We start from the raw sequence: 27,027 nt of genomic DNA, 5'->3' as shown, positions 1-27,027 counted from the left end.
AAAATTGATACAGAGTATTTAGTAATTTGTGGATGTGCAAAAGTCTCAAGACTTCTCTGAAAATCCCTCAAAATATCAAAGTCTACTTGACGCGAGTATGACTTGACGCTGGTGTGCAGCACCAAAATGAGCTGGGGATTGCAGGAGGGTTCGCTTATGCCCAAAGGATTTATGCTTCATCCATAAGCGGTGGGGTGCCATTTGAGCATTTACAACAGAAAAGCAGCAGGGACAGATTTATTCTTTGGGATGCTCACTCTGGTTGCCATGGAGAATGGATTGGGGGCATGGGAGAGGGAGAGAGGAGGAGTTCTGGAAAAGTCCAAAGACAGCTTCTGCTAAGGACTGAGGAATGAAGGGAGAGGCAGCAGGAAGAAGTCATTGCCTTTCAGATGGATATCTTAAAACCTAGCCTCACCTTTGTGACTATTTCAACTCTTTTGAACATTCTCAATTAGTTTTATTTGTGAAACATTCCTGAAAAGCATACTATCAATGAAGAGGCAGTGATTACAAGTTCAGCGGAGTCCAAGTGCCACTTTCTAGCTGTATGACCTTGCTTGTGTGAATTGCTTAATTACCCTCTCACCTCCGTTTCTTCATTTGTAAAAATAGGGATTATCACACTTTCTACCTCTTAACGTTATGATGAGTATCAAATTCAGTTCATACAAAACATACAGAAAGTGTCTGACTTCTTGGTAAACAGTAACTGTCCTTTTCCTCCTCCTGCCCCCATCTCTTCTCACCATCACCACCAATAACGGGGAAACACATAATCTCGAATTCTCAACCCCACTGTCAGGGAAGTCAGAGAGGAACCTCAGAATAGTGAGTGATCAGTGATTCTAACCTTCTCCTGGACTCCCAACAACACCATGTGAGCCCTATATAGAAGATACCAGGCTTAGACTCTTTTTGCCCCAGTGGGGAATGTTCTCCACATTTGGTCAAGGCTGCTGAGGAGGAAATACTCCTTCCAGAACACAAATAGAAAACACACAAATAGTATCCTCCCTGATACTCTCACTAATTTACTGGAAATCCTGGGTGCCTTTAGTAGTTCTGAAGGAAAAAAAACTCAACTGACTGCTGGGATTCCTATGAACATTTTCCTTTCATAAAATATGTTAGATCTATCTTAATGAAAATTTTATATACAATATTCTAAAATGTTAATCTTGGTAAAAACATAGAAGTATGCTGTCCCTGTACCAGAATGCATTTGAATATCACTTTAAATCCTCCCTTTTCAATCCTGAGAAAAAGGTGTCTACAAAGATAGAAGTGAATCGTGACCTTGAAGTTCTCTGAAACTTCTTAATGAACTGTCAAAGCAATCGGAAAATTGCATACACACCACATTTGATAAGAACTTTAATTATGCCTACCTCAAGAATTTCTTTTTGCCCTAAATCTTTCATATGGAGACTTGTAACTAAAAAGAATCTCAGCTTGGTTGATACATTTAAATAATTTTCTTTTCTTAAAATTTGTCCTTTTGTATGGATATATCTCAGAGTTAGCAATTAGGTAAATGCTATTTTTAGGGACTAGGCAAACTGAGATTTTTGAGGGGAAGGGGTCATAGAGCTGTTATGCCTGAGATTTTCAGTCCAGTCATAGAACTCCAAAGACTTAATGACACAGAGGACAGGCTCTTTTATTCTGTTTGGTTAAATGTAGCTTCCATGTGTAACTTTAAGAATATTCTGAAATCTGTCTTCCTTTGTAAATAATGTCAAACTTAAGAGTTGTATCTATACAGGATGAATGGCATGAGGGTGGACTGAAGCCCCCCTCACAAGACTGACACACAAACTGGCTACTAAATGGCTAATAAGGGTTTGCATACTTCTCTAGGGCATTGCCCACACTGCAACCCACATCTTTGTATCTAGCTGCTTCTCGGCCCTAATCAGCTGCTCTCATTGCTTGACACATGCCTCATAGAGAACATTACCTTAATGAATCACTTGTATAAGAATCCTCACCTCATGGGCAGCCCGGGTGGCTCAGCGGTTTAGCGCCGCCTTCAGCCCAGAGCATGATCCTGGAGACCCGGGATCAAATCCCACGTCGGGTTCCCTGCATGGAGTCTGCTTCTCCCTCTGCCTGTGTCTCTGCCTTTCTCTCTCTCTGTGTATCTCATGAATAAATAAATAAAATCTCAAAAAAAAAAAAAAAAGAATCCTCACCTCAGGTTTTACTCAGGGAACCTACAATAGCGATGTTCTACTGTGAAATCCTTCAGCAAATCTGACTGAACACTTGCAAAAATCCCCATCTTTCCAAGAGCAATTATTTAGACAGGCTTTCCCGTGAGATTTGCTTGCCAGTTTATACACTCATAAACTGGCAAGCAAATCTCTTTTACTTTAGTAAAAGTCTTTAGTAAAAACACCTGTAGGACACTAAAGGCTGCCGAACTGAGGAGGACGATTGAATGGCAATGTAGTTGTGCCAGAGCTGGGATGGCCCTCGAAGCTGTCCTGGAATTGAGGAAGGGGCCTGGACTTTTGCACTCCTGCTGTGATCAAACAGTGGATGTGGGACGTTACTGTAGGTGGGGCCTTTCAGTGCCATCGAAAGTAATTCTTATCATCAATTCTCACTCCTGGCAACTGGAAGAATGAGAGCTTTGGTTCTGAAGAGTGACCAGAGTGTCACACCACTATTGTTCACCCTTGCATCACTCAGATACTTCATGTATCTAATTTGGGAATGCCGCCCCACCCCCAAGCTTCTAATCAGTCCCTTTCCTGAGGAAACCACTGAAGCAGCTCCAATGCTGCAGCTCGTCTCCAGGTGGCAGCTGATACTCATTGTCTCTCCCTCCACTGGCCACTCATTCATGCCACCTAACACCTTTATCAGTCCCTGTAGTCAACCTGACGTTCAATTCTGAGGGGTCTGAGCCATTGGTCATTGTGCTCTTTATCAGCCTCTGTCTGAGCACTTGTCCATTTACTATCAAAAGATAGAAAGATAAGAACAGTAGACCCATAGTCAAGTGCCACAGTGCCTTTGCTGTGAAGTGATCATTTGATTCATCAAAATGTCACAGGGAGTCCCACACCAGTGGGTCCAACACCTGTAAGTCCTCAGATGGTGATGCTGGCTACAGCCATGGAGGCAAAAAAGAAAAACCCATACCCAACCTATGTGTCAGTCCCAGTCACAATAATATAATTATCTTGCCATTGAGTAGCTAGCTACTTGAACATGTCGAGGGATGGTGCTATATCCAGGCTCAGCATTGGTGTCTGGCATTGGCAGTTTACACACTCATAGCAGCAATAGCTAAGCCAGATCAGTCCTGCTGAGGGGGAGCCTTCATGCATAGCCTCTATCCCAGCCACTATGGCCACTGTGTTAATGAGCCCACTCTGGGAGCACTGGGGTGGATGATGATGAGCTGGCTGGTGTCAGCTGGCTGAGTCATTCTGGCTATTTGGTGCCTCTTGCACAGTGGACACTCTGATGAAGTTAATGTGTGAAACAAACGCCTTTGCTCTGTGTAGCCTGTAGGTGCACCCCCACCCCACCTCCGCTCTTTCCCAGATCTCATTGCCCTCTCTCTTTCAGACTTCCCCTTCCATGTCCTGATGAACCAGCCAAGACATTCACCTTCATCAATAAGACCATATATATTACAACCTCAGCTGATTTTGGTTTCCATAAAATGTACACAAGCAGTCATACTGCCAGAGCTCTGTGCTTGGGAAGATTTCCTCTCAGCACCTTGACTGGGCTGAGGTCGACAGCATGACTTTTGTGGCTTGCACCAACATGTTGAGTCAACCCACCCTGAAACCAATTTTGGCCTTTTTCCTCCTCTGTAAGCTGGTCATATGGGACACCCCTCAAAGGCCAGAGGACTGAGATGAGGAGAGGTGGTGGGTGACATGGAACTCCTAGTCACCTGTGCATGTAGCCTACTTGTGCCCTCTGCCTGGACCTAACTTTCTAGGAAAAAGTTCTAACTTTCAAGAGGTTGCTGATGGCTCCTGTCCTTGGTGTAGGTCTAACAACACTCAGGTCATGATGGGAAATGCCACATGGCTGTTTGGTGTGTCCCATGGTCAAGTGCCTTATCTACACAAAGGCTCAGTAGTGTTTAGAGAAATGTTTTCAAACGGCATATAATTCTCTGCTGCAGATGGCTTGGCCTTATTCCAAAATGCTAGTGATTCTTCCATCGGCTTGCCCTTTCCTCATTGTGTGGCAGCCCAGTTGTATGGCCTTGGGCTCTGTTGGAGCAGGGCTGGCTGAGTCCTTGCTATGTCCACTTGCTTTGGTGTTGCAGGCACCTCCTTCTGGGGACCAGGTCTCTCTTTAGTCAAGGGTTTCCAGGTCTGGAACCTGAACAAAAAGTTGTGATTTTTATAGGAACCAGTGGCACTCAGCCTCCTGATTATCCATCCTCAATGTCTCTTTGTTGCATAGATGGAGAGAACTCCCCTGGTGGCTGCCCAACTATCCTCGTCCTCTTCAACAACTAGTAATTCTGGATTTTGTCTTTCACTATAGAAGCCATCACTTTCTCCAAGCTTTTGAGGGCCAACCTAGTGTGTATTACTGCCATCTTCCAAGACCTTTGCCATGGTGTTAAGTTCTGTATCATCAGAGGATGCTCTAATACCAAATGCTTCTTTGTCCACTTGGTATTTTCCTTGATGCGTCCAGATCCTCAGGACTCAGTGCTAGCTACATTGTTACCTGCTGACACACCTGCTGGATAGGGCCTTCTGGCCCTTTGGATAGTCCCTTTATTCCCTTATCAGGCCCTGCCTGTCCCTACCTGGTTATATGATGCTTTAACCCCAACTCTTGGTCAACTGGCCAGGAGAGAACAGGCCAAGTGGCAGGTTGTCACATCCTCTTCAAGTGGGAAGGAGGAATGGGCTACTCTTTGGACTCAGACATTCTAGGGGCATCTGGAGTTTCTAGTTTCTTAAGTGCATTGGCCCAGATGTCTCATTCCAAATATCAGGGCTCCACTCCCACCCTGCTGGGGCCCTGGCTCCAGCAGAACAGACTTGTTTGGGTTGAGAATTCAATCTTCTTTGGTACTCCATGACTCTTATAAAGGCTGGATCCTCTGTTGCTCTACCCTTCAGTTACAGGAAGAGAGGGTGTCTTCATCAGCTTCCAGAGAGGCCCTCTGATTTTTGCAATTTGCCTGGCACCATCTCAGTCTCACATTGTCTTTCTCCAGTGCCTTAAAGATGAGCCATCAATTCCGTGGCCCTTATGATTGCTTCATTTGAAGCCCTCCAACCCCTTATGCATTGCACCCACTAGTAAGTCTCCTCCCACTGATGTGCCATCCCCTGGTCACCACCAGGGGCAGTTTTCACAGTGATGCCACCACAGCATGCTGTGGCATAGCCCTGTAATCCAGGAACTGCCAGAAACAGGGTCCTTGTTGTCAGTAATTGACGGATGATCCAGCTCCAAAATACCATTTTGGATTCACTTTCTCAGACTTCTTCTTACCACCAACTCTGTTACCTCTATTTCTCTGGGGGGAACAGGAAATTGAAATTTGCATAGAAGAAGTTCATTAAGAAGTATTTTTTTTTAATTTATTTATGATAGTCACAGAGAGAGAAAGAGAGAGAGGCAGAGACACAGGCAGAGGGAGAAGCAGGCTCTATGCACTGGGAGCCCGATGTGGGATTCGATCCCGGGTCTCCAGGACCGCGCCCTGGGCCAAAGGCAGGCGCCAAACCTCTGCGCCACCCAGGGATCCCCATTAAGAAGTATTTTTAGGAAGAATAGCTCTACAGGAGTGGAGGAAACAGGAATGGGAAGAGGAAGAAACTGTGAGGTAGTGAAAACAGAGGCCTCCATGATCCCACAGGGCTGGCTGGGGAGAGATGAGGAGTAGAGGATGCTCTCTGGAGTCAGAATGACCCTTCAAAAGGGACATGAAGGCAGGAGCCAAGCCCTCATGCCACCAGACTGACTAGTCCTAGCTGCCTGAGGGGGCATCCCTTTGGGTGAGTCTGCCCTCATCAGTCTTTGGGGCAGGGACTCAGGCATGCATTGTGAGCAGGAAGCAGTCCTGGTGGCTGGGGGAATGAGTTTCTTGGTGATAAGGGGAGGTCTGTGTGGCACACCACAGTATCTGCTTAGAGTAATCTTCAGGTTTTATGTCTTTATGGTTATCTGATTTGGGCATGAATTTTTAGAAAATAATTTTCTTTCCTTACTTGTTTACTTTTATAGGTATGACTAAAGTATAATCCAGTAGAACAATATAAAAATATCATTTATGGAGAATTCATCTTTGCATTATAGTCAACCATTTGATCATCAGATATTGGCAATGCTCTAGGCAGTGGGACTGGCTAAGAACCAACAGGAGAAAAAAAATCCTGCCCTTGTAGGTATGGGACAAATGATATGGGAACATAGATGCAATATATTTTGGATGTTGAATAAGTGGAGGAGACTGGAGGCAGAAGAGACCAATTTGCATTTCAGATTAATCTACTCAGATTCATAAGTAGGGGAAGAAGTTAGAGCAACCCTAGGGGCACCTGGGTGGCTCAGTAGGTTAAGTGTCTGCCTTCGGCTCAGGTCATGATCCCTGGGATCCAGCCCCACATTAGGTTCCCTGCTCAGTGGAGAGTCTGCTTTTCCTTTTTACTCTGCTGCTCCCCCTGCTTGGGCTCTCTGCCTCTTTGTCAAATAAATATAAAGCCTTCAAAAAAAAAAAAAAAAAGTTAAAGATACCACAGAACTGCTAGGATAATTTCACCTTAAATAGGGGCTAACTTCAAATAACTAATTATCCCTTACTCTCTATATAGACAAATTAGAGTCCATTATTATTTTGGTGATCACTTTGATTAAATCATATTCTGTAATAAAATTATTTTACAGGAACAATCATAAAAATAATTCATTTTTATATATGAGGAGGAATCGATAGTGAACATTTTTAACATAATGGCTCTATTTAAAATATTTATGGAAAATACATAAATATGTCATTCATATAATAGTAAATAGGTATTTGAGTTATAATTGATTCTATTAATAATATTTTAGAGTTTTTCTGATTTGATATGAGTTGTATCTGTAATAATAGTTTCCAGAACCTTGTCAAGATTTGGCACTATCCTATTCTATAAATATACATTCTTTGAAATGCTAGTATGATCTGGCTTCAAAGTCGAAAGAGCATGAATTTTTTACTTAGTATACAATAGCAGCAAGTATAACACTATGTGCTAACCATTATTCTAGGAAAAGTGCATTTTCCCTTTGGAGCTATGATGGCAAATTTCAGGGAAATATTTAATATTTACAGGCCTCTCCATGTGTAAGATTTATAAATATATTAGGGGGTATATCAGAGCAAATGTTATAAGGTTAACTGGATTTATTGTGAATGTTAGGGATCTAATGATAATAAAATGGCTTGTTTAGAAAAATGATAGTAATCAGAGGCATAATAACCTTTATTAAACATAATTCTCATGATGTTAAATATGTATAATCCACCAATAAGTCTTACTTTCCACCTGTTGTGAGAAAGATGCCAGCAGATACAGGTGTTAGGTGGACCTTAAGAACTCTGAGAATATCAATTGTAAGCATTAGGGGGCTTAGAAGAAAACTATTACATTACTCATGATATTAGGAAAGCATTTATAAGTGATGACACCAATAAACAGCCCAGTGAGACTTTCATGTGTTAAAAAAAAAAACTTCTTGAAAAATTGCATAATTAAACTCTATGTTTGGTAATCCTTTTTGTTGATATAACATTCAGAAAATGCTATGCAATGAAATATTTCACACATTTGTGGGCAGTTTCTGAGGAATTTGACAAAATCCACAAGAACTTGGGGGAAGAAAACATAACCATATACTGTTTCCTAAAAGACTACATATTACATCAAAAACTAAATCCTTGTATTTATTTTGGGCCATCAAAATCAAAGAAGTATGCATTTTAAAGACAGATAAGCCAGGATCAAGTAATATCATGCCTTTCTCTTCCACTTTTGTTCAGGAGTCTTAATTGATAGAAACTGAGAGTCTCCAAGTAAATTTTTTCCACAATTTCCCCAGAACTTTAGCAGATCACAGTTTGGAGTAGAATTTGAAAAAGGAATGCCAGTGTGAAGAAGGATGAGAAGAGAGAAGACTGGTTGGCTCAGTGGTTGATCCCTTGGCTCAGGGTGTGATCCTGGGGTCCCGGTATCGAGTTCCGCATCAGGCTCCCTGTAGGGAGCCTGCTTCTCCCTCTGCCTATGTCTCTGTCTCTCTGTGTGTCGCTCATGAATAAATAAATAATAAAATCTTTAAAGAAAAAGAGGAAAGAGAAGATAAAACAGCAATGAGAACTCCAGTCTCCAGGGAGCAGGTGCACCCTATTATTAATCCCTATTAGAAGGAAATGTGGCTCTGTGGACTGCATCTCATGGACAGGACCAGGTGCCAAAGCCACAGAGCCCTGTCAGACAGCTTTTTAAACATATCCCACAAAAAGTCAGGACATGTCCTAAGACTAAGGTGATCAGGAGTCTACTTTGAGGAGAAGGCTGCTGGGCCATATGAGTTGATCAGTTGACAGAACTGATCATCACAGAGTTTTCATCATAGAACGCAGTAAGGTATGTCTTTAGAACTCAGTCTGGTTTTTATGAGAGCAAAAGGGAAATACCTAAGATACTATAATGAAAAGCAAAAGTAGAAACGGTGTTTGTTTGTTTGTTTGTTTTATAGCAATCTTCCTCCCAAATCCAACTCATTTGTCTTATCAGGGTGAAACTTTATATGATCTTGATCCAAAATGTGCTGTTCAGGCACAAAGAGTGCTTATGATTAACATTCATTCTAGCAAATGGAGTCACATGCAGGCCCGCTGGATGTGAAATGAGGGAAATGTCAGCCTATGAGTTATGACATATGGCAATAAAAGGGTCTGGAAAATAATGATGGGTAAATCTGTCATTTCCCTCTTTTGCATGATATGTTCTAGTTCTTTTCCTAGCTGTTCGTGAAGTTTCTGTTGAAGTTGAGGAAGTTAAAGAATGGGTAAGAGAGATAATATGTATGACTAAAGAAGGAATGACACATTTTTAACCATTATGCTGTTTCCTAGACGTGTAAATCTATTCCACAAATACATTATATATGTGGATATATTTTATTTGGCCACCTGCCTGTAACAATTACATATAATCGAGTGCCCGCTCTGTCGCAGGTACCAGTCTAGGTGTTCGACATATGACTGTGAACAAAGGATCCTTCCTGCCCTTGTGGGGATAAGAGTATAAAGAGGAATAGACAATAAAAAGTAAACGAAGGTTATCTCTGTGTCTATCCTGAGCAATACTATGAAAGAGAGAACACAGGATGCAGTTGTAAATTATGACAGGACAGAAAAGCATGGAAGTGGGGGTGCTCATGAGAGACCATTTAAGTCCAGTCGGATGTGGTGGCCATGCAGTATGGACCAAATTTTCAGTCAGAAGGAGCAACATACAAAGGCTAAAAAGATAGAAAAAGCTTATTCTGTTTGAGAGATGGAAGGAAGCCAGTGTTGAGAAGGGCAGAGTGGGATGAGACGGGACTGGAAAGGCTGGATGCACCAGTGGAATGGAGCTCAGTACGAAGCGTGCCGAGAGGCTACTAAGTGGCCTTCAACAGGGAGACACACGGTTGCTTTTGGGCTTCTAGCATCTCGGTGTAGGTTTTTGTTAACATCGACTTAGCTCTCACGGCAGCCACCTACTAATTTGTCTCTCTCCACTTGATGTAGGTGCACTAAATCAGAGGTTATGGTAGGTATGAACCATGCCAAGAAGGGGAGCATGTTTGGTACTGAATGACACCTGGTTCTGGTTATGAAGCTAGCTCTCCAAATGTGGCAGTCTTCGTTATGATACTTAAATGCATGCACTTCTAATTGACATGAGTACTGTTCTCGCTCAATCACTACGCTGTGTCAGATTTCTGCCAACTTCAATTTCTGGCTGTTAACATTACCCCTTAGTCAAATACTATATGACACTGTAAAAAAGTCTCCAATTTCTGAGTTTGTTTAATAAAAAGAAGGACAAAACACTGAGGAAAGTGTGTTTGAATTTTAACATTATCAAAGTAATAGATCTCAAAAGGTAGATTTATAAAAATTCTATAAATCTGAAAGAATACAGAAAAACATTTGGGAAATGCAATTTTCAATGAAAAAAGGTAGAGTGTATGGAAAATTATTAACAATTTTTAAATGTCATTGTCTTTTCTCTATGTGTACATTTTAATATGTATATCAATAATCTTTCTCTTTTTTAAAGATTTTATTTATTTGTTCACGAGAGACACAGAGAGAAGCAGAGACACAGGCAGAGGGAGAAGCAGGCTCCATGCAGGGAGCTCGACAGGGGACTCCATCCCGGGAATCTGGGATCAGGCCCTGAGCCAAAGGCAGATGCTCAACTGCTGAGCCACCCAGGCATCCCAATAATCTATCTTTTTCATTTAACACCCTATTATTAGCCTTTCCCTGGGATATTGTTTTGTTTCCAAGCAGTTGATTTTGTCATACCATAAGAATCCAATGAACTCATTACTCTTCATTTATTTACTGTCTTGTTTTTCGCCATCATAGATAATGTTAGAGTAAATATCCTGAAATATGAATTTTCAAAGAAATAGGAATGAAAATGTGGACTAAGTTTCTAGAATTGAAATTACTTGGTATTCTTCACTGAGAACCTCAAACAAAGTATCTGTCTAGAAGGATCACAATCACTTTCACACTCACCAGCAGAGGACTACTGTGCTCACATTTCAGACACTTTGCCAGTATTGGCTACTATAACTTTTTAAATCTCCTTAGTCTTTGCAACTGCTCAAGCATTTGTGTTTATTTGCATTCCTTGGGTTCCCAGTGAAGCTAAACTTTTTTTACTATGTGTATTATTGGTCATTTACATTTCTTTGATGTACATGCATGGCTTTGCTCAACTGTTATTGAATTGTTTGTGTTTTTTAAGAGAATCAACCTTGTCTTTAAGGCTGATGTTTTCCCCAATTTATTATCAGCTTTTGAATTGGGAGGGGAGCAGTCTCCTCCCCATGACTCTTTGTTTTCCTGAATGTTTATACCTAGTCACAGTGATGTGAGTTATGATGCAAACAGGGAGGCCAGAAAGACAGAATTAGCTAATTTAACAGAGGAATTAGCTATCTTTTGGAAGTGTGAAAGCAAATGGAGGGAGAACTCTTCCTGTCCTGTGGTTCTCAGTGCCAGCATGACCTGTGCTTTAGATAAGCACACTAACTTCTTCCCTGGAAGAGTGGCCCATCTATACTGGCTATCTTTTATTTCTCACTTTCCATTTACTTATTTATCACTTCTTTGTGGGGACTTGTTTTAGACTCTATTCTCCTTTTTCTATTGTTGTGATCTCATTTTTCATCCTTGCAAAACTACGCTTTGCATCCAGTAAGTCCCACTCTCTATATATTCCTTTGTCCAATACATACTCCTCGATTGCCTATTATGTGCACATAAATCCTACTGGCCATGGTTATATAGTCTTGCAGGTGACTACTCATGTGAGTTACCTTGTCGTTTTAATGGATGACATAACATTATAGTGTGTGCTGCATAATAAATTATGCTGCTTGGCTGTCAGAGCTACGTTACATGGTATGAAAGGCAGTTTTTGAGACTGTCAAAAATAATTTCCTTGCAGTTTTTTGGTTGGCATGATGGGTGCTACTAGAGGCTTGGTAAGCCTCCAGTCAGCATGCCCTGTGGCCTGGCAGGATCTAACTCAAAGCAGTCAGAGTTCCATCCCTAACACTCAGATGAATCTCCCTTAGAGAGATGAGATGGCTGGGGAGCTTGCCCATTGGACATCCTCCATCCCTTGTCTTGGGATTATGGCAGGAAAATATAATCTGAATCATATATATGTACCTGAGTGAGCATGATCGTCAAGCCTCAACCCTAGTCCTCTTAACATATTTCAAAGACTTTGGTTTTTGCTTTATCCATTATTGTGTAATGCACTTCTAATTTTACTATATTATCCACAAAGAATTTGTAAGAAACGAATCAAGTGGCATTTCATCATACTTCCTTGTGAACCAGTATGTTACGATTTTGTAAATGTTACATATATGCTTAAAAAGAATAAGCATGTCCCTGTTTCAGGGATAGGGCTCTTTACATGTCCATTTAAACACATTTCAATGGTATTGTCCAGGTTTCATATAGCAGCAGTAATTTTGGAGGGCTTGATCTATCTAGAGGTATGCTAAAATCTTCCACTAGGATAATGGCTTGCTTCATTTTTTGTGGAACTTCTTCAGTTTTTATTTACTATATATAGATGAATAGATATACATAGAAGTGGGTATATCAGAATGTTTGTTAGACTCATACAAGTCTAGCATTTATACAGCCTGCTGGTGAATATATTTTATATCTGTAGTGTTACAACAATCCCCCACTGTAATGTGCCTGTCATTATGAGAGTTCAGATATGACATAAATGATAGATGGTGCCTGTCTTCTGCTCCTGCCCCATTGTCAAGGAGTGGCTGAAGTTTTCATCTCCTTTGGGGTAAAAGGATGGATGGTATTATGTGTGTTGGGCTGGAAATAAGCAAATCAGTAAATGGAGCTCCTATCACCAATAATCTCCTAGATTACTCTTCCCAGAATAGGTTAACTGGGAGATTCATGGAATCACTGTTTCTTCCTCCTTCCCTTCCTTCTTGAAATCACTGTGCAGGCCCAAGAGCTCATGATCATTCTCAGCAGGTGCCCTACCAACAAGTGCTAGCTGGGGAAAGGATGGATTTGAACTCTCTGCCAGACCCTCCTATATATAGACCCTCACTGGGGTGAGTTTGTTAATTTTGCAGCATGACTACGTTTACAAGGTTGACCTCTGGGACCTACACTTGTCATGAGGTTTCTTTGCTTTTAGTGTTCTCCAGATTCAGAATTTTTTAAATAAATTTCAATTAATTTATACAGCTCAGGAGTCAGTATCTGTTTTAAGTCTAATTTATCTTCAATTAGAGAAAATTTTTCACAATTACCCTTTAATCGTTGTCTTTCCTGTATTTTCTCTAGTTATTCCCCTGAAGATCCAGTAGAGCACATTTAAGCCATCTTATCCATCATTTTCCCTTCATATTTCTCATATCTTTAACATGCTGTCATGTTTTCTAAGACTTTTCTTACATATTTGTTAGATACATATAAGACATATACTTTATATGTCTTATAATTTCAAGCTATATAACTTTTTGAATTTTAAAATGTAACTGAATTTCTCATTTCTAAAGAGTCTGTTTGGTTCTTTTCAAACCCATTTTTAAAAACATCATATTGACTCCTTTTCAACATCATCCATGTATTTATGATCTCTTTGTCTCAAACTCCTGGCAAGAACCTATCCAAATTAGGCATATCAATAAATGATGCTCGAAATTAAGAATGTCATTTAACAACATTTATTTAGTAGCCACAATCCTCAGTTCACTACATTATGCCCTGTGACAAGAATCAAAGAATATTAAAGACCAAATTCCTATCCATAAGGTGGTTTTATTTTAAATAATAAATAGGGAACCATGAATTCCAAGTATATAAAAACTGATATTTATGCAAAAATGTATTACACTTCATGTCTGAATCCCTGTCAGTTAAAATATTGATATCTGTATTTGAGAGAAGCCTTTACAACCCATCAAAATTAAATATACCACCATCAACATATTCTGAAAGATGGTTAACAGGGAAAGAGGTATAATTTTTTAATAACATTAATTATTTTAAATAAAGTGATCTATAAAGGTAATTTTTATTCAACATATGGCAAAACTCAAAATTCTTTATCTTGGAATATAGGTTTTGAGTTCTAAGATAAAGCATTGCTTCATTAATTTTTTGGTAAAGGCCTTATAAATAGATCACAAAGTACTCTGCATTGATCCAGTGTAATTTCTTGCCATTATAAATACAACTTTGCTGTTGTCTGACTTCAAAATGCTGAAGAATTGGTATCCTTCCCAATGCTGATTATAGTAAAGATCTGTAGGAAGCTAGCTGAACCAGATAGCCTCTGAAAGTCTCTTCTAGCAAAAGTATAATACATGGTATCAAATAAAAATGAAAGCCACTGAGTTATGAAAACTGTAAGCTAAGAATTTATTAAATAACAAAATTGATTTTTTAGAAAAAAAATTTTAAAAAAAATTTAAATTGGATATTCCACTTAGTCATTTAAATCATGCCTGTCTAGAGCAAAATCCTTGTTTTATGCAACATAATCAACACCGAGAAATAATAGCAATAGGAGGTTAACCAAAATACTTAAAGTGGGAAATCGTAAAACATGATAGAGTAAGAAATACAATGGGAAAAAATAGAACCAGATGTGGGAGCAGAAATAATGGTAAATAGAGCTCAACTCTGGAAGGACAAAAAGCAGATCACCAGCTTCTTAAAGTGAGCCTGGAGTCAGTATGTTCTGCTAAGGAAATGGGATCCAGCCTCTTAGTCAGCAAAGTAGGTGCACAAAAGTGGAGTGACTCATGGGGTGCCTGGGTGGCTCAGTCAGCTAAGCATCTGACTCAGTTTCAGATCAGGTTACCATCTGGGTCATGGGATCTACCCCTGCATCAGTCTCTAAACTCAATGCTGGAGTCTGCTTGAAATTCTCTCTCCTTCTCTCTCTGCCCATCCCCACCATGCACTCTCTCTCTTTCTGTCGAATGAATGAATGAATGAATGAGTGAAACTCATAAATTAAATAGAGCACTTTCCCCAGCTTCCTCTTCCTTGGGAGATCTTTGGCAGATTACAGTAGAGCCTGCTACCTCTCTCATGGTAAACAACTGAGCACACTAATCTAGTCCATTGTGACTGGGTTTCAAGTTACTAATTATAAACAGTTGAGGAAACTCTGGACTAATTCTAAACTGATTTTATTTTTTTGTTATTTAAATTTAAATAAAAGTATCTGGGGGATATGTGCATTCAATGGTTATAATTAATTTATTCAGTATTTACTGAGCACCTACTATGTGCCAGGTACTGCTCTGGTTGCCAGGGATGATACAAATTAACAAAACAATTGAAGACTCTAACCTCTTGGGGCTTCTATATGCTAAGGTGAGTATTTAAAGTAAGTCAATAAGATATATAGTTTGTCATGTGGAGTTAAGTGTCATAGTGAAAAATAAAGCAGGAAGGAACATAGAGAAATATGCAGTAGCATTGGTGGAAGGTTGTTATTTAAATAAGATGGTCAAGGAGGACTTCTTAATGATCTTTGAGCAGATAGCTGAGTGATGTAAAGGAGAAGCCATGCATTATCTGGGAGAAGACCATCCAGGCTTCCAGATAAGGGAAATGCCAAGTTCATGGTTGGAATATACATAGGTGAGTAAGGGGTACCTCGCTGGCTCAGTAGGTTGTGTCCAGCTCTTGGTTTCAACTCAGGTCATGATCTCAAGGGTTGTGAGATTAAGGCATCCCTTAAAATTTATTTTAATAAATAATATAAATTTATTTATAAATAAATATAAACAAAACAACTAAATGTGGTTAAGACCAGTGTGACCTGAGCAAGGAATAAGGGGGAGAGTGGCTGGGGATGAAGTCAGGATGGATCATGCCAGTCAGGCTAAACATTTTGAGTTTTACTCCAGGTGGAATAGAAGCCACAGAAGGGTTTTATAGAGAGGTGGTGGATGATCCGGTTGATGTTTTAAAGGACTGCTCCAGCCCCCCTTGTTGGAAATTGATTGCAGGAGATTTGGGATGCAAGCAGAGAACAGTTAGGCGGCTGTTGCAGTCAGCCAGGCAAATGACAATGGTAAGCCTCAATCAGATTTTGCCTTATTGGTAGTACTTTAATTCACTGATTTGTTGATGGTTTGGATGTGGCATGGAAAAAGAAAGGGATTAAGAACAACTTAAAGATTTTCGACTTGAGTATCTTAAAGGATGAAGTTGCCAGTTTGTGGGATGGGGGAAAATTTTAGTAGGAGTAGGTTAGGAAGATGCAGTCAGTTTTGGTCGGGACATGTAAAGTTTGAGATCCAGTTGGGCATAGTAGGAATCTGGAGCTCAAGATGAGTCTGTGCTAGGAACTGGCAAGTCCTCGGCTTAAAGATGCATCCATGGGGTGCCTGGGTGGCTCAGTCAGTTAAGCATCCAATGTTGGTTTCAGCTCAGGTCACGATCTCATGGGTGATGAGATTGAGCCCTGTGTCAGGCGTCAGGCTTCCCACAGAGCTTCTCTCCCTCTGCCTCTCCCTCAACTCATATTCTCTCTCTCTGTCCCTCCTTCCATTGCTCTGTTTCTAAAGTAAATAAATCTTAAAAAAAAAAAAAAAAAAAGATGCATCTACAACTGAGGGTTAACGTAAATGAAGAGAAGAAGCGGTCTAAGGGCTGAGTCTGAGGCTGGGTGATGAGGGCGAAGCAGCAAATGAGAATGAGAAGCAATAGCTATTGCAAGTAGGGTTTCTGGAAACCTAGTGAAAGAGGAAGCAAATGACTCTTTGGCATGTGCTGACCATAGGTCATGTGAATGCACACTTTGCTTAGCAATATGGAGGTCATTGGTGAGCTTACAAAAGTCAGTTCAATGGGTGGTAGGTATGAAAGCCTGTCTGGGGTGCAGGGGTGCCTGGGTGGCTCAGTGGTTGAACGTCTGCCTTTGGCTGGGGTCATGATCCCAGGGTCCTGGGATCAAGTCCCACATCAGGATCCTGGCAGAGTGCCTGCCTCTCCCTCTGCCTGTGTCTCTGCCTCTCTCTCTCTGTGTGTGTCTCTCATGGATAAATATATAAAATCTTAAAAAAACAAAAAACAAAAACAAAAAAACAAGCCTGTAATTAAGCTCTAGAGAGAAGGAAGACACATAGTTAGACAGTAGGTATAGTCAACCCACTCAAGGAGTTTTGCTGGAAGAAGTAGTGGAGAAGTGGAGCTGGTGCTGTAGATATTTGTGAAGTGCCTGCTGTCTGCCAGGGCATATGGTGGTAAAAGCATAATCACCATCCTCAGGAGCCACAGGCTGGTGGCTCACCCCTTCGAAGACTGACTTTTCAGTCTTATTTAGTTCATCCTTGTTAGTATTCTTTCAATAATAAAATCCTAGAGGCCTCATATATTACTAGTCCTCTTTCCAACAGGTCTTTTCTGGAAATGCTTTAACAGAGACAGCATGTTTTATTTTTATCTACTTAGTCGAGGTCCCCTTTAGCATTAACTCCTCATTCAAATCACTGTTAAAGAAGAGCATTGGATCACAAGTACTGGATCTTTTCTTGACGGATTCCATATGTTCATAAGTCATAGAATGTTTTATTTAGTGTGTAACTCAGAGGGCTCACTCCATCTATCTAGCCTCATTGGGTAACATTGTCCCTGGCATGTAGATAGCTCAGTGAATGTTTGTCAAATTCAATAGTTCTTTCAATTTCTTCATCCACTTATGGATTTTATTGTGTGCATATTACCTGTCTGTTACACTATTTTAGGGACATAGCAATGAACAAGGCTCACAGAGTTTAAATTCTAAGGAAAAGGAGTCAATAAACAGGTGAATGAATAATCAAAACAGATTCCCAGGACCAAGTTAGAGGGATTTAAGGGCCACCCTCGTAACAGAATTGCTTTTGGCTCTCCTATAAGCCACAACAAAATTGTCTCAAATGGATATTAAGGTTTTTCCCATTTTATGTAAGTGTAAAAAAAGCTTTCTATGAAAGGTAGAATAATGGCCCCCAAATATGTCCATGTCCTGATTCCTGGAGCCTTACATGGTAAAAGAGATTTTGCAGTTGTGATTATGTTAAGGCCTTTGAGACAGGGAGAGTGTCTTGGGTTGCCCAAGTGGGCCCAATGTCATCACAAGGCCCTTATGAAGGGGAAGTAGCAGGATTAGAGTCAGAAGGAGCTGAGGCAACATAAAGACAGATTGTAGCCAAGGAATGTGGGCAGCCTCTGGAAACTGGAAAAAAGAAGGAACAGATTTTTCCCTAGACCCTCCAGAAGGAATACGAACCTGTCCACAAAGACCCATTTTTAGATATCTGACCTCCCTAACTGAAAGACAATAAAATTGTACTGGTTTAAGCCACTAGATTTGTGATAATATGTTACACTAGCAATAGGAAACTATATATAGGAATAGAGATATGTAGCAGTTGGAAACTGTGTACACACATTCTTGGAAAGCTGCTATTTTTACTAATCTGTAGCGATACGGTAAAATAGTGCATTTCCTATAAATTCAGATTCTCTGGCCTCTCTTCCCAATCCAATTGCAGTCTCTCAGCCTACGCTTCACAGAAATTCTGGAGTTGCCTCCATTATTACAGATGATGACATGCACTTTGAAATAAATGTAATAGTGTGAGGCAATCGCAAGTGACTCAATGCCCAGAGAAGACTTCTTTGAGAAAATGACATGTAAGCTGCTGTTGAAATCTAAGGAGCCAGCAGTATTTCAAGTGGAGATAATGCTCAGGACAGAGGTCCTGAAGTGAGTTAACCTGGTCTGTTAAAGAATAGATGGAGTATTACAAGCAAAAGACAAAATGGTGGTAGATGATGTCAAAGAAGTAAGCAAAGGCCCCTTATGTAGGGTGTGGCAGGTAACAGAAGGGTTCAGATATTCTCAGTGTGAGGAATAGCCATTAGAGGGCTTGAAAGAACAGAATGATTGGAGCTTGCTTACATTTTGCACTTTTGGCTGCTCGGTAGAGAATGGTTTCTGGAAGAAAGAAAGAAGGAAGGGAGGAAGGGAGGAAGGGAGGAAGGAAGGAAGGAAGGAAGGAAGGAAGGAAGGAAGGAAGGAAGGAAGGAAGGAAGGAAGACCAGTTTTGCGGTAGTACAGGTAAGAGAGTTCATAGTGGCTTGAACTAGTGTGGGGGCAAGAGGTGTGGACGCATTCAGGATACATGTTAAAGCAGAGCTGATAAGATGTGAGAGGTTTGAAAAAAAAAAAAAAGATGTGAGAGGTTTGAAGGGAAAAGAGAAGAATCAAGGATGACTCCTAGGACTTTGGAGAAACTGTGTGCATGAGGTGGACTCTAATGTCAGGAAGATTGAAGAGCTCAAAAGAAGTGAGTAAATAGGTTATGCCAGTTTTGAAATCAGTAAGCATTTAGGTTTTGAATAATGTAGATTGTCCTGAGTATTTGAAAATCCTACGTGATGAATAGCACAGTTTTATATAATGAATTAGAACATAGGAAAATCCAATCATTGAGTTGGAAAGAGATTTAAAGAATTATTTAAGACTATGACTTATTTTAATAAGGACACCTCCAAACCATTCCTAAAAAAAAAAAAAAAAAGTAAGACCTTTGCATAAAAAAAAATATCCCAGAGGAGAATATTTTATGTTTTGAGTCATCATTTTACTACATTTATAATCAGGAAAATCTTATAATCTCTAATCTTCACTTTATAAATTAAAACCACTTTCTTCTTTCCTCTATGTAAAGTGAAATAATGAATAATTCTTTAAAATCTCCCCATGGAGGGATATGCCTGGAGGGCTCAGTGGTTGAGCATCTGTCTTCAGCTCAAGGCGTGATCCTGGGATCCATTGCCACATCAGGCTCTCTGTAAGGAGCCTGCTTCTCCCTCTGCCTGTGTCTCTGCCTCTCTCTGTGTGTCTCAAGAATAAATAAAATTTTTAAGAAATAAAATTAAATAAATAAAATCTCCTCATGGAGTTGAAATTGTTATGAAAATTTACTCTTCTTTACAAACAATGAATATTGTAAACATTTGTATGTACCTATACATTCTGATATTTCTTGGAAGTAGGTTAATACTGGGAAATTTTATTATAGGCAAAAATTACTGTGGTAGGTTTCTTGAAGAGAGCCTTTAATTCTAAGTAATTTAGCAACTGAAGAAAGATGTGATTTAATTCTTTAACATAAAAACTAAATAATTGGATTCCATTTTTAGAAAGATATATAGGTATCAGCTTGATTTTCCTCCCACTGAATCTTTTAAAAGCTTGGTAAGTTTTTTTAGGTTGATGCTTCAATTCCAAGTTTAACTCTGCAGAATTTTGCAAGTTGTCTCTATATACTTATTGATTAAAATCTGAAAATATGGTCACTGGATTTCAGATGGATTGGCCATATCTAAACTATTTTGAATGATAGATTACTCACACTCTGTGTTTGAAATGGTGATGTGTTTCAAAGTAATATTCAATTCTTTTTAAAAATCATCTTAATTTTGGAAATTTATTATTGAGGTAAAAAGTGTTATTTTGTCAGACTTTTAGTAAATCAGTATTGACAAATTCTCTGTTTCTATCTCTGTGCCCCTCCCTCTTTCTTCTCTCTCCCTCCTTCCTTTCCTCTCTCTCACTCTATCTCTCCACACCTCTTCTCTCCCTTTCTCTCTCCTTCTCTGTGTCTCTCTCTGGCCCTTCCTCTCTCTCTCAACCCCTCCCTGGCCCTTCTCCCACCCTGCCCCTACTCCGTGGCAGATGGTCCGCGAACAGTACACTACAACCACAGAAGGTACCCACATACAGAGGCCAGAGAATCAGTGTGTCTACAAAATTGGCATTTATGGCTGGAGAAAGCGTTGCCTATACTTATTTGTTCTTCTTCTACTCATCATCCTCCTTGTGAATTTTGCTCTTACGATTTGGATTCTTAAAGTGATGTGGTTTTCCCCAGTAAGTAGCTTCCTTTCCTGGTAAGCATGTTTTTGCTTGTTGTATCACATCATCCATATTGTATTGGTAGAAACCTCTTTTAATGTAATTAATGTTTGTTTTCTGTCCAGATCAAAACAATCAGTAGCAAAATAGTCATACATTTATTTTTTCTCAATTTCACTATGAACTATAGGGTGTTGGGGTTTTTTTGCTTTTCTATTGCAATTTTTTATGTTAGTCATTACCTCTGCACGTGGGAAAATTGTAACCATCTTGAGTTTGGGGTTGACTGCATCAAAATTGAGTAATGACTATTTAATCCATTAATTTGTAAAATTCTATAAATTATGTTTTCCTAATCTCATTAATCCACTAATACTAACTGCCTAGATGCTTTCTCATTTTTTAGAATTTCACTTTAATATACAATAAATTCATGTCCACGCGTCAACATTTAACAAAAGATTTAGTAGATAAAATACTAGTAGTCAAAAGGAATTCATAGTCTGTTTTAAACATCCTCATGTTTTCAGGATGGCTGGGTAATTTTATATGCTCTGATAATATTTTGTATACTTTTTGAAAAAATATATTCATTTAATATAAAAATGTCCTAATTTTGCTAGATAGTCATAGTGAGAAAAATAGCACATGTACATCACAGGTAGGTTAATCTGTTCCTTCCTTACATCTTGAAGATGTGATATAGGTACAGGCTCTTTCCAAGAACAATAGTTGTAGCAATCAGTCTGAAATGCCTTCCTTTGATGAGTCTCCTTCACTTTTTTTTTTTTTAAGATTTTATTTATTTATTCATGAGAAACACAGAGAAAGAGGCAGAGACACAGGCAGAGGGAGGAGAAGCAGGCTCCATACAAGGAGCCTGATGTGGCACTCGATCCCAGGAATCCGGGATCACACCCTGAGCCAAAGGCAGATGCTCGACCGCTGAACCACCCAGGCATCCCATCTCCTTCACTTTCTATGCAAATATTTCTTTTCTGCCTTTGCTCGATAGCCAGTAGGTACATTATTTATTTTGTTGACATAAATATTTTCTGATATTCAAAGAGGTAAAATACCAATCAAGTCAAAATATACCTTAAAAGGTGTTACTTAATATAATATAAACATATGTTATAAATTGATATTATAAATTATATTTAAATACTATAAATTTATGTATTTATGCTATAAATACATAAGTATATTTAAATTAGCCAAATGGAAGTTGTGCTTTCTTCTTTAAAATTTACAAAAAAAAAAAAAACGTTTTTACAGTATCACAATAATATTTAGTTTCATTGGACACCTTTGCTTAAGTAGCACAGCATATGCTATGCACATGCTGTATATCAGCTTCATTTTATCTCTGAATTTAAAATATTTTAATATTTTTTGGAGAGTGAACTGAGATTGAGGTCCTCAAATTATAAACTATAGGATCTATCAGAAATGCTTCCTGACTAAAGAGCCCTGCACCCACCACCATGTGCTCCTCGGTTATGCAGAATGTGGAGAGAAAATTTACTAGGAAAAAGACTTTTAGAAGGGCCTGGGGAAAAGAAGCCACCCCATGGCTCTGGAAGTGCGGAGGATGGTCAGATTTTAATAGTCTCTCACCAGGGACCATGGATGGGTTCTATCAATCACCTGGCCATCTTGGCACATGATTGGGCATTCGGTAAATATATCTTGAATGAATGCAGTTGTGTATTATATTAGAAGTATATGTGAATTAATTTTATAAACCATATGTGAACATAAAGTGATAGTGTACTTGCTTTTTGCTCTTGTCTTATATCGTAGCCCTGAAACAAGTTTTGGATATTATAAATTTTGATTACATTAAATGAAATTGTGCCAAGCAGCTGAGTCCACTTCAACCTAGGATAGCACATCACAGAGACCAGCACATGTTTTCCTGCCATTGCTGCCCTTCGTCATACCCTGTGCTTTCTAGTTTGAGACACGGTTAGCTCGTGTGGTATTTCCTTCAACACTAGGAAACTGTTGCTAATTTGGGGTTCTTTAGTGGCATCTTTCAACAAAATAGGATGAACAGACACCTGTATTCATGGATCAAAAGGGAAGACCCATAAAAATATTATTCTGCAGAAAGTGCCAAGGGTTGATTAAAAAATGGTGGGTGGACTTTGGGTCATTCTTCTCAAAATGAGATAACATAAATGATGCAATTCTTGTATGTGTGTGAGGTTGATCCCTTGCTTTGGGAACATTCCATGCATTGTAACGCTGGACATTGTACATTCATTTATGCTCTGATTTTTTTCCCTAGTTTTAAAGATCTCACTGTATATAGTAATTTAGTTTTGTTTTTATTTTATTCATATATAAACCAGTATCCCTTCTTGATTACATACATGCCAAGGAAGCAACATGACTATAAAAGAAACTTTGAAGAGCTTTGGCGCTAAAATGATAAAGTCAGGGCTCTCAACATTTGCACAGAGTGATAGAATTTTGAATATGTAACAGCTAGTATATAATTCTCTCCCCAAATTCAGTATAACAACCTATCTATTACCTATATAGTCATTAGTCAAGATAGACTGAAAACTATAATTTCCCAAATTAACAAAGTTTAAAAGACTTTCTCTGCTTAGATCCCCAACATATAGCAATGGCAGGTTTATTAACTTAGACATACTATCATTTCAGTCCTCCTGTTCCCCTCATCATATACTTTAATATTTTACTATAGAAGACAGTAAAGCCAACCACCAGTATCATGAGTATCTCCCAAGCACAGTTCCAGTCTTAGAACTGCAACTTCATGTAACAGAATTTTACATAATTTCTATGTATGACATCTATTGAACATAAAGTAATATTTAGGAAATTTTAACAACTGATGCCAAACATAAACTTTCTAGAATATTCTGTGTTGGTCATCATAATAGCTAAATCAATTATTCAGGAAAGTGGACATTAAAAGAACCAGTGCAATAAAGTGGCTCATTCTGTTTTTCCTTTTTATATTTTCCTTCTGTAAAACTAATATCCAAAACTAGTTTTGGTTAAAGTGTTCATGGTTATTAAATAGTATCCATGATTCTCATCAGTAAGTATATTAAAACAAGGCATTTTTAATTTTTAATGACCCAGATAGATTTTTTAAAAGATTTATGGTTATTTACTTATTCGCATATAAAATATTTTAGCTATTGTAAATAATGTTAAAATAAACATAGAGGTGCATATATCTTTTCAAATTAGTATTTTCATTTTCTTTGGGTAAATATTCAGTAGTGGAATTACTAGATTGTATGGTAGTTCTATTTTTAATTTTTTGAGGAACCTCCATACTGTTTTCCACAGCAGCTATACCGATTTACATTCCCACCAACAGTGCATGAGGGTTCCTTTTTCTCCACACCCTTACCAACATCTGTTGTTTCTTGTGTTGTTGATATGAGCCATACTGACAGGTGTGAGGTGATATATCATTTTGGTTTTGATTTGCATTTCTCTGATAACGAGTGATGTTGAGCATCTTTTCATGTACCTATATGTCTTCTTTGAAAAAAATTCTGTTCATGTCTATGGCCTATTTTATAATAGGATTGTTTTTCCAGTGTTGAGTTGTATAAGCTCTTGGGTATTAACTCCTTATTGGATATGTCATTTATAGATATCTTCTTCCATTCAGTGGGTTGTCTTTTTGGTTTGTTGATGATTTCCTTCAATGAGCAAAAACTTTTTATTTTGATGTAGTCCCAATAGTTTAATTTTGCTTTTGTTTCCCTTTCCTCAGGAGACATATCTAGAAAAATGGTTCTATGATTGATGTCAAGGAGATTACTGAGTGAGTAGCAGTTTTAATAAGCAAAGGAAACTTCATATGAAGCTCGTTCATCTTGAGAGGCAGCAAGATGAGTAGGTCCCCGCATCTGCCTGCCAGATCTTAAAAGTTTATATAGAGAAATTAACTAGGTTCAGATATATATGTTCCTTTACTATGGCAATAGACAATGTTGTTCCTTTTAGGAGGTCAAAAACCTTGAGCACATTTATCCTTAACAAGGATTTAAAATTAATTCACTTTGGAAACCAGACATTAGAAATCTTCTATCAAGAACTTCCGCATTAAGAAATTTTCATTTAGTGAGAAAATAAAGCCCTGGAAGACTGCCTCTCTGCATGCTTCCTTAGATCAATGTTTTCCTCATTGAGGAGTCAGAGACCATTCATAGGAAGACAGAAAAATAGTATTAGATGGCATATCACTGACTTTTATCTCAGCCCTGTGATTATATAATCATTTGAAGAGGATTTTTAAAACTCAGGAAAGAATGCTGATATACAAATGACTATAGGCTGTCTTTGAATGCACACTGGTCATGTAAGGTTATTAAAATATAACCTTTGTCATGATATTTTTTTAAAGATTTTATTTATTCATGAGACACACACACAGAGAGAGAGAGAGAGAGAGAGAGGCAGAGACACAGGCAAAGGGAGAAGCAGGCTCAATGCAGAGTCTGACATGGGACTCGATCCCAAGTCTCCAGAATCACGCCCTGGGCTGAAGGTGGCACTAAACTGCTGAGCCACCAGGGCTGCCCCTGTCATGATGTTTTTTAACATCTCCATTTATTAACACATTGTTATCCCCATGATCTTTATTTTCTTCATCTGTAAAATACTTGATTTATAACTGATGACACCCTAGTCCTTCCTAATGTAAAATTTGATGCTAATATGCTTTACTGATGGGTTTTCAGTAAGTGCTGTTGTCTTATTTTGGAGGATCGAGATTCATGATCTTGGTTTCCTTGCTTTGGACATGTCATGAATGTGGTATGTGGCATGCTAGCTCCATGGTCATCTAGACCATGTTATGAAAAGTTAAGACAATCATTTAATGCCTCTATATTATTAAATATCTTTATTTTACTTTTCTTTAACTACCTGGTTATGTTTGCGGTAGGCAGAATTTTAGGAAGGCTCCAATGACTGCCAGTCCTGGTGTTATGCTCTGTGTAATCCCCTCTCCTTGAGTGTGGGCAGAACCTGTGATTTGGCTAGAATATGGCAAAAGTGGTGGGATTAAGTTACATTTTGTAGCAAAGATAAAGAGACTTTGCAGATGCATTTAATGTTCCAAATCAATGATTTTGAGTTAATGAAGAGAGAAATTATCTTGGGTAGGCCTGCCTCAATTGGGTAAAAGATTGAGCCCTTTTGTAAGAGATTCTTCTGCTGGCCTCAAAGGCATGAGAGGGTCTGTGAGAGACCACGTGGCAAGGAACTAAGGGCAACTACTCAGTACTGAATGTGGCCCCTAGCAGAGAGCCAGCAATAAAATGGAGCCCTCACTCCCTGCCTTGCAAGGCAATGAAGTCTGCCAATAACCACATGAGCTTGGAAGAGAACCCCAAGTCCATAAAGGAACCAGCCTAGCGGCAGTTCCCAGAATCCTGGCCTACGGAAACTTGAAGAAGAAATATACATTGTTTTAAGCAGCTACCTTTGGGATAGTATGAATACAGTGTTATCCATTATGCAGAGTATTTAATTTCTCTTTTACTAGATATTGACAAAGAAAACAAAGAGAAAAACTCTAAAAGTACCTGAATGAACTTACCTAATGATCGATATTCACAACCATTTATTATTAGCAATTATTTTTTAAAGATTTTATTGATTTATTTCAGAGATAGAGCAAATAAGAGAGCACAAGCAGGGGGAAGGGTAGAAGGTGAAGGAGAAGCAATAAAACAGCAATAAAATAGTAATATTTTAGGCTAATCTAATAATGTTTTAAGCACTTACTACCTGAGAAATTATTTATTTAGCAAGTAAATTTGGTTTTGAAAATCTTTTTATCATGTATGCCTATTTTTTCACTTTAATAGCAAAAATGTTCTTGCCTGCATTGTCATGATAGGTTGATAATTTCATAATTGAAGAATCATTGAATATATGTTTTGATATATTATCATGAAGAAAGTTTATATTTAAGAGGCTCTGTCTTCTTTATTTTAATAACTCCTAAAACATGTACATACACTGCCCAACCCCTTTATGTCCATTAACTTAGTTCATCCTTATAATTACCCTATGAATTTGTATTTTACAAACTAAAGAATTATATATTTTATTTTGGAGATATCAATGATAGGTGTATCTTAACAAATACCAGGATCCATAAAAATCAAGAACACCTAAGCCAGGTCTTCAGAGCTCTCCCATACCCTTCAGAAAGTAGTACCATGAAGACTACAGAGATTCGGTATCCCCACACAGTGTCCAAAAAAAGCCCTACTGCATTCTTCCTATCCAAGTT

The 27,027-nt window shown here is 38.8% G+C and overlaps 1 protein-coding gene across 3 annotated transcripts in view; it reads left to right on the top strand.

The window, feature by feature from the left end:
- SGCG (sarcoglycan gamma) overlaps window positions 1-27,027 on the top strand; it is a 127,509-nt gene that overhangs the window by 28,585 nt on the left and 71,897 nt on the right. For all 3 annotated transcript variants that reach the window (XM_072795777.1, XM_072795779.1, XM_072795780.1), the window contains one exon: window positions 20,538-20,732. In XM_072795777.1, coding sequence (XP_072651878.1) covers window positions 20,538-20,732 — 195 coding nt within the window. The remainder of the gene's footprint in view (window positions 1-20,537; window positions 20,733-27,027) is intronic.

The sequence above is a fragment of the Canis lupus genome, chromosome 24 (assembly GCF_048164855.1).
Source record: "Canis lupus baileyi chromosome 24, mCanLup2.hap1, whole genome shotgun sequence".
Taxonomy (NCBI): Eukaryota; Metazoa; Chordata; class Mammalia; order Carnivora; family Canidae; genus Canis; species Canis lupus.
The sequence above is the reverse complement of the archived record's forward strand: the minus strand, read 5'-3'. Positions and strand labels throughout refer to the sequence as shown.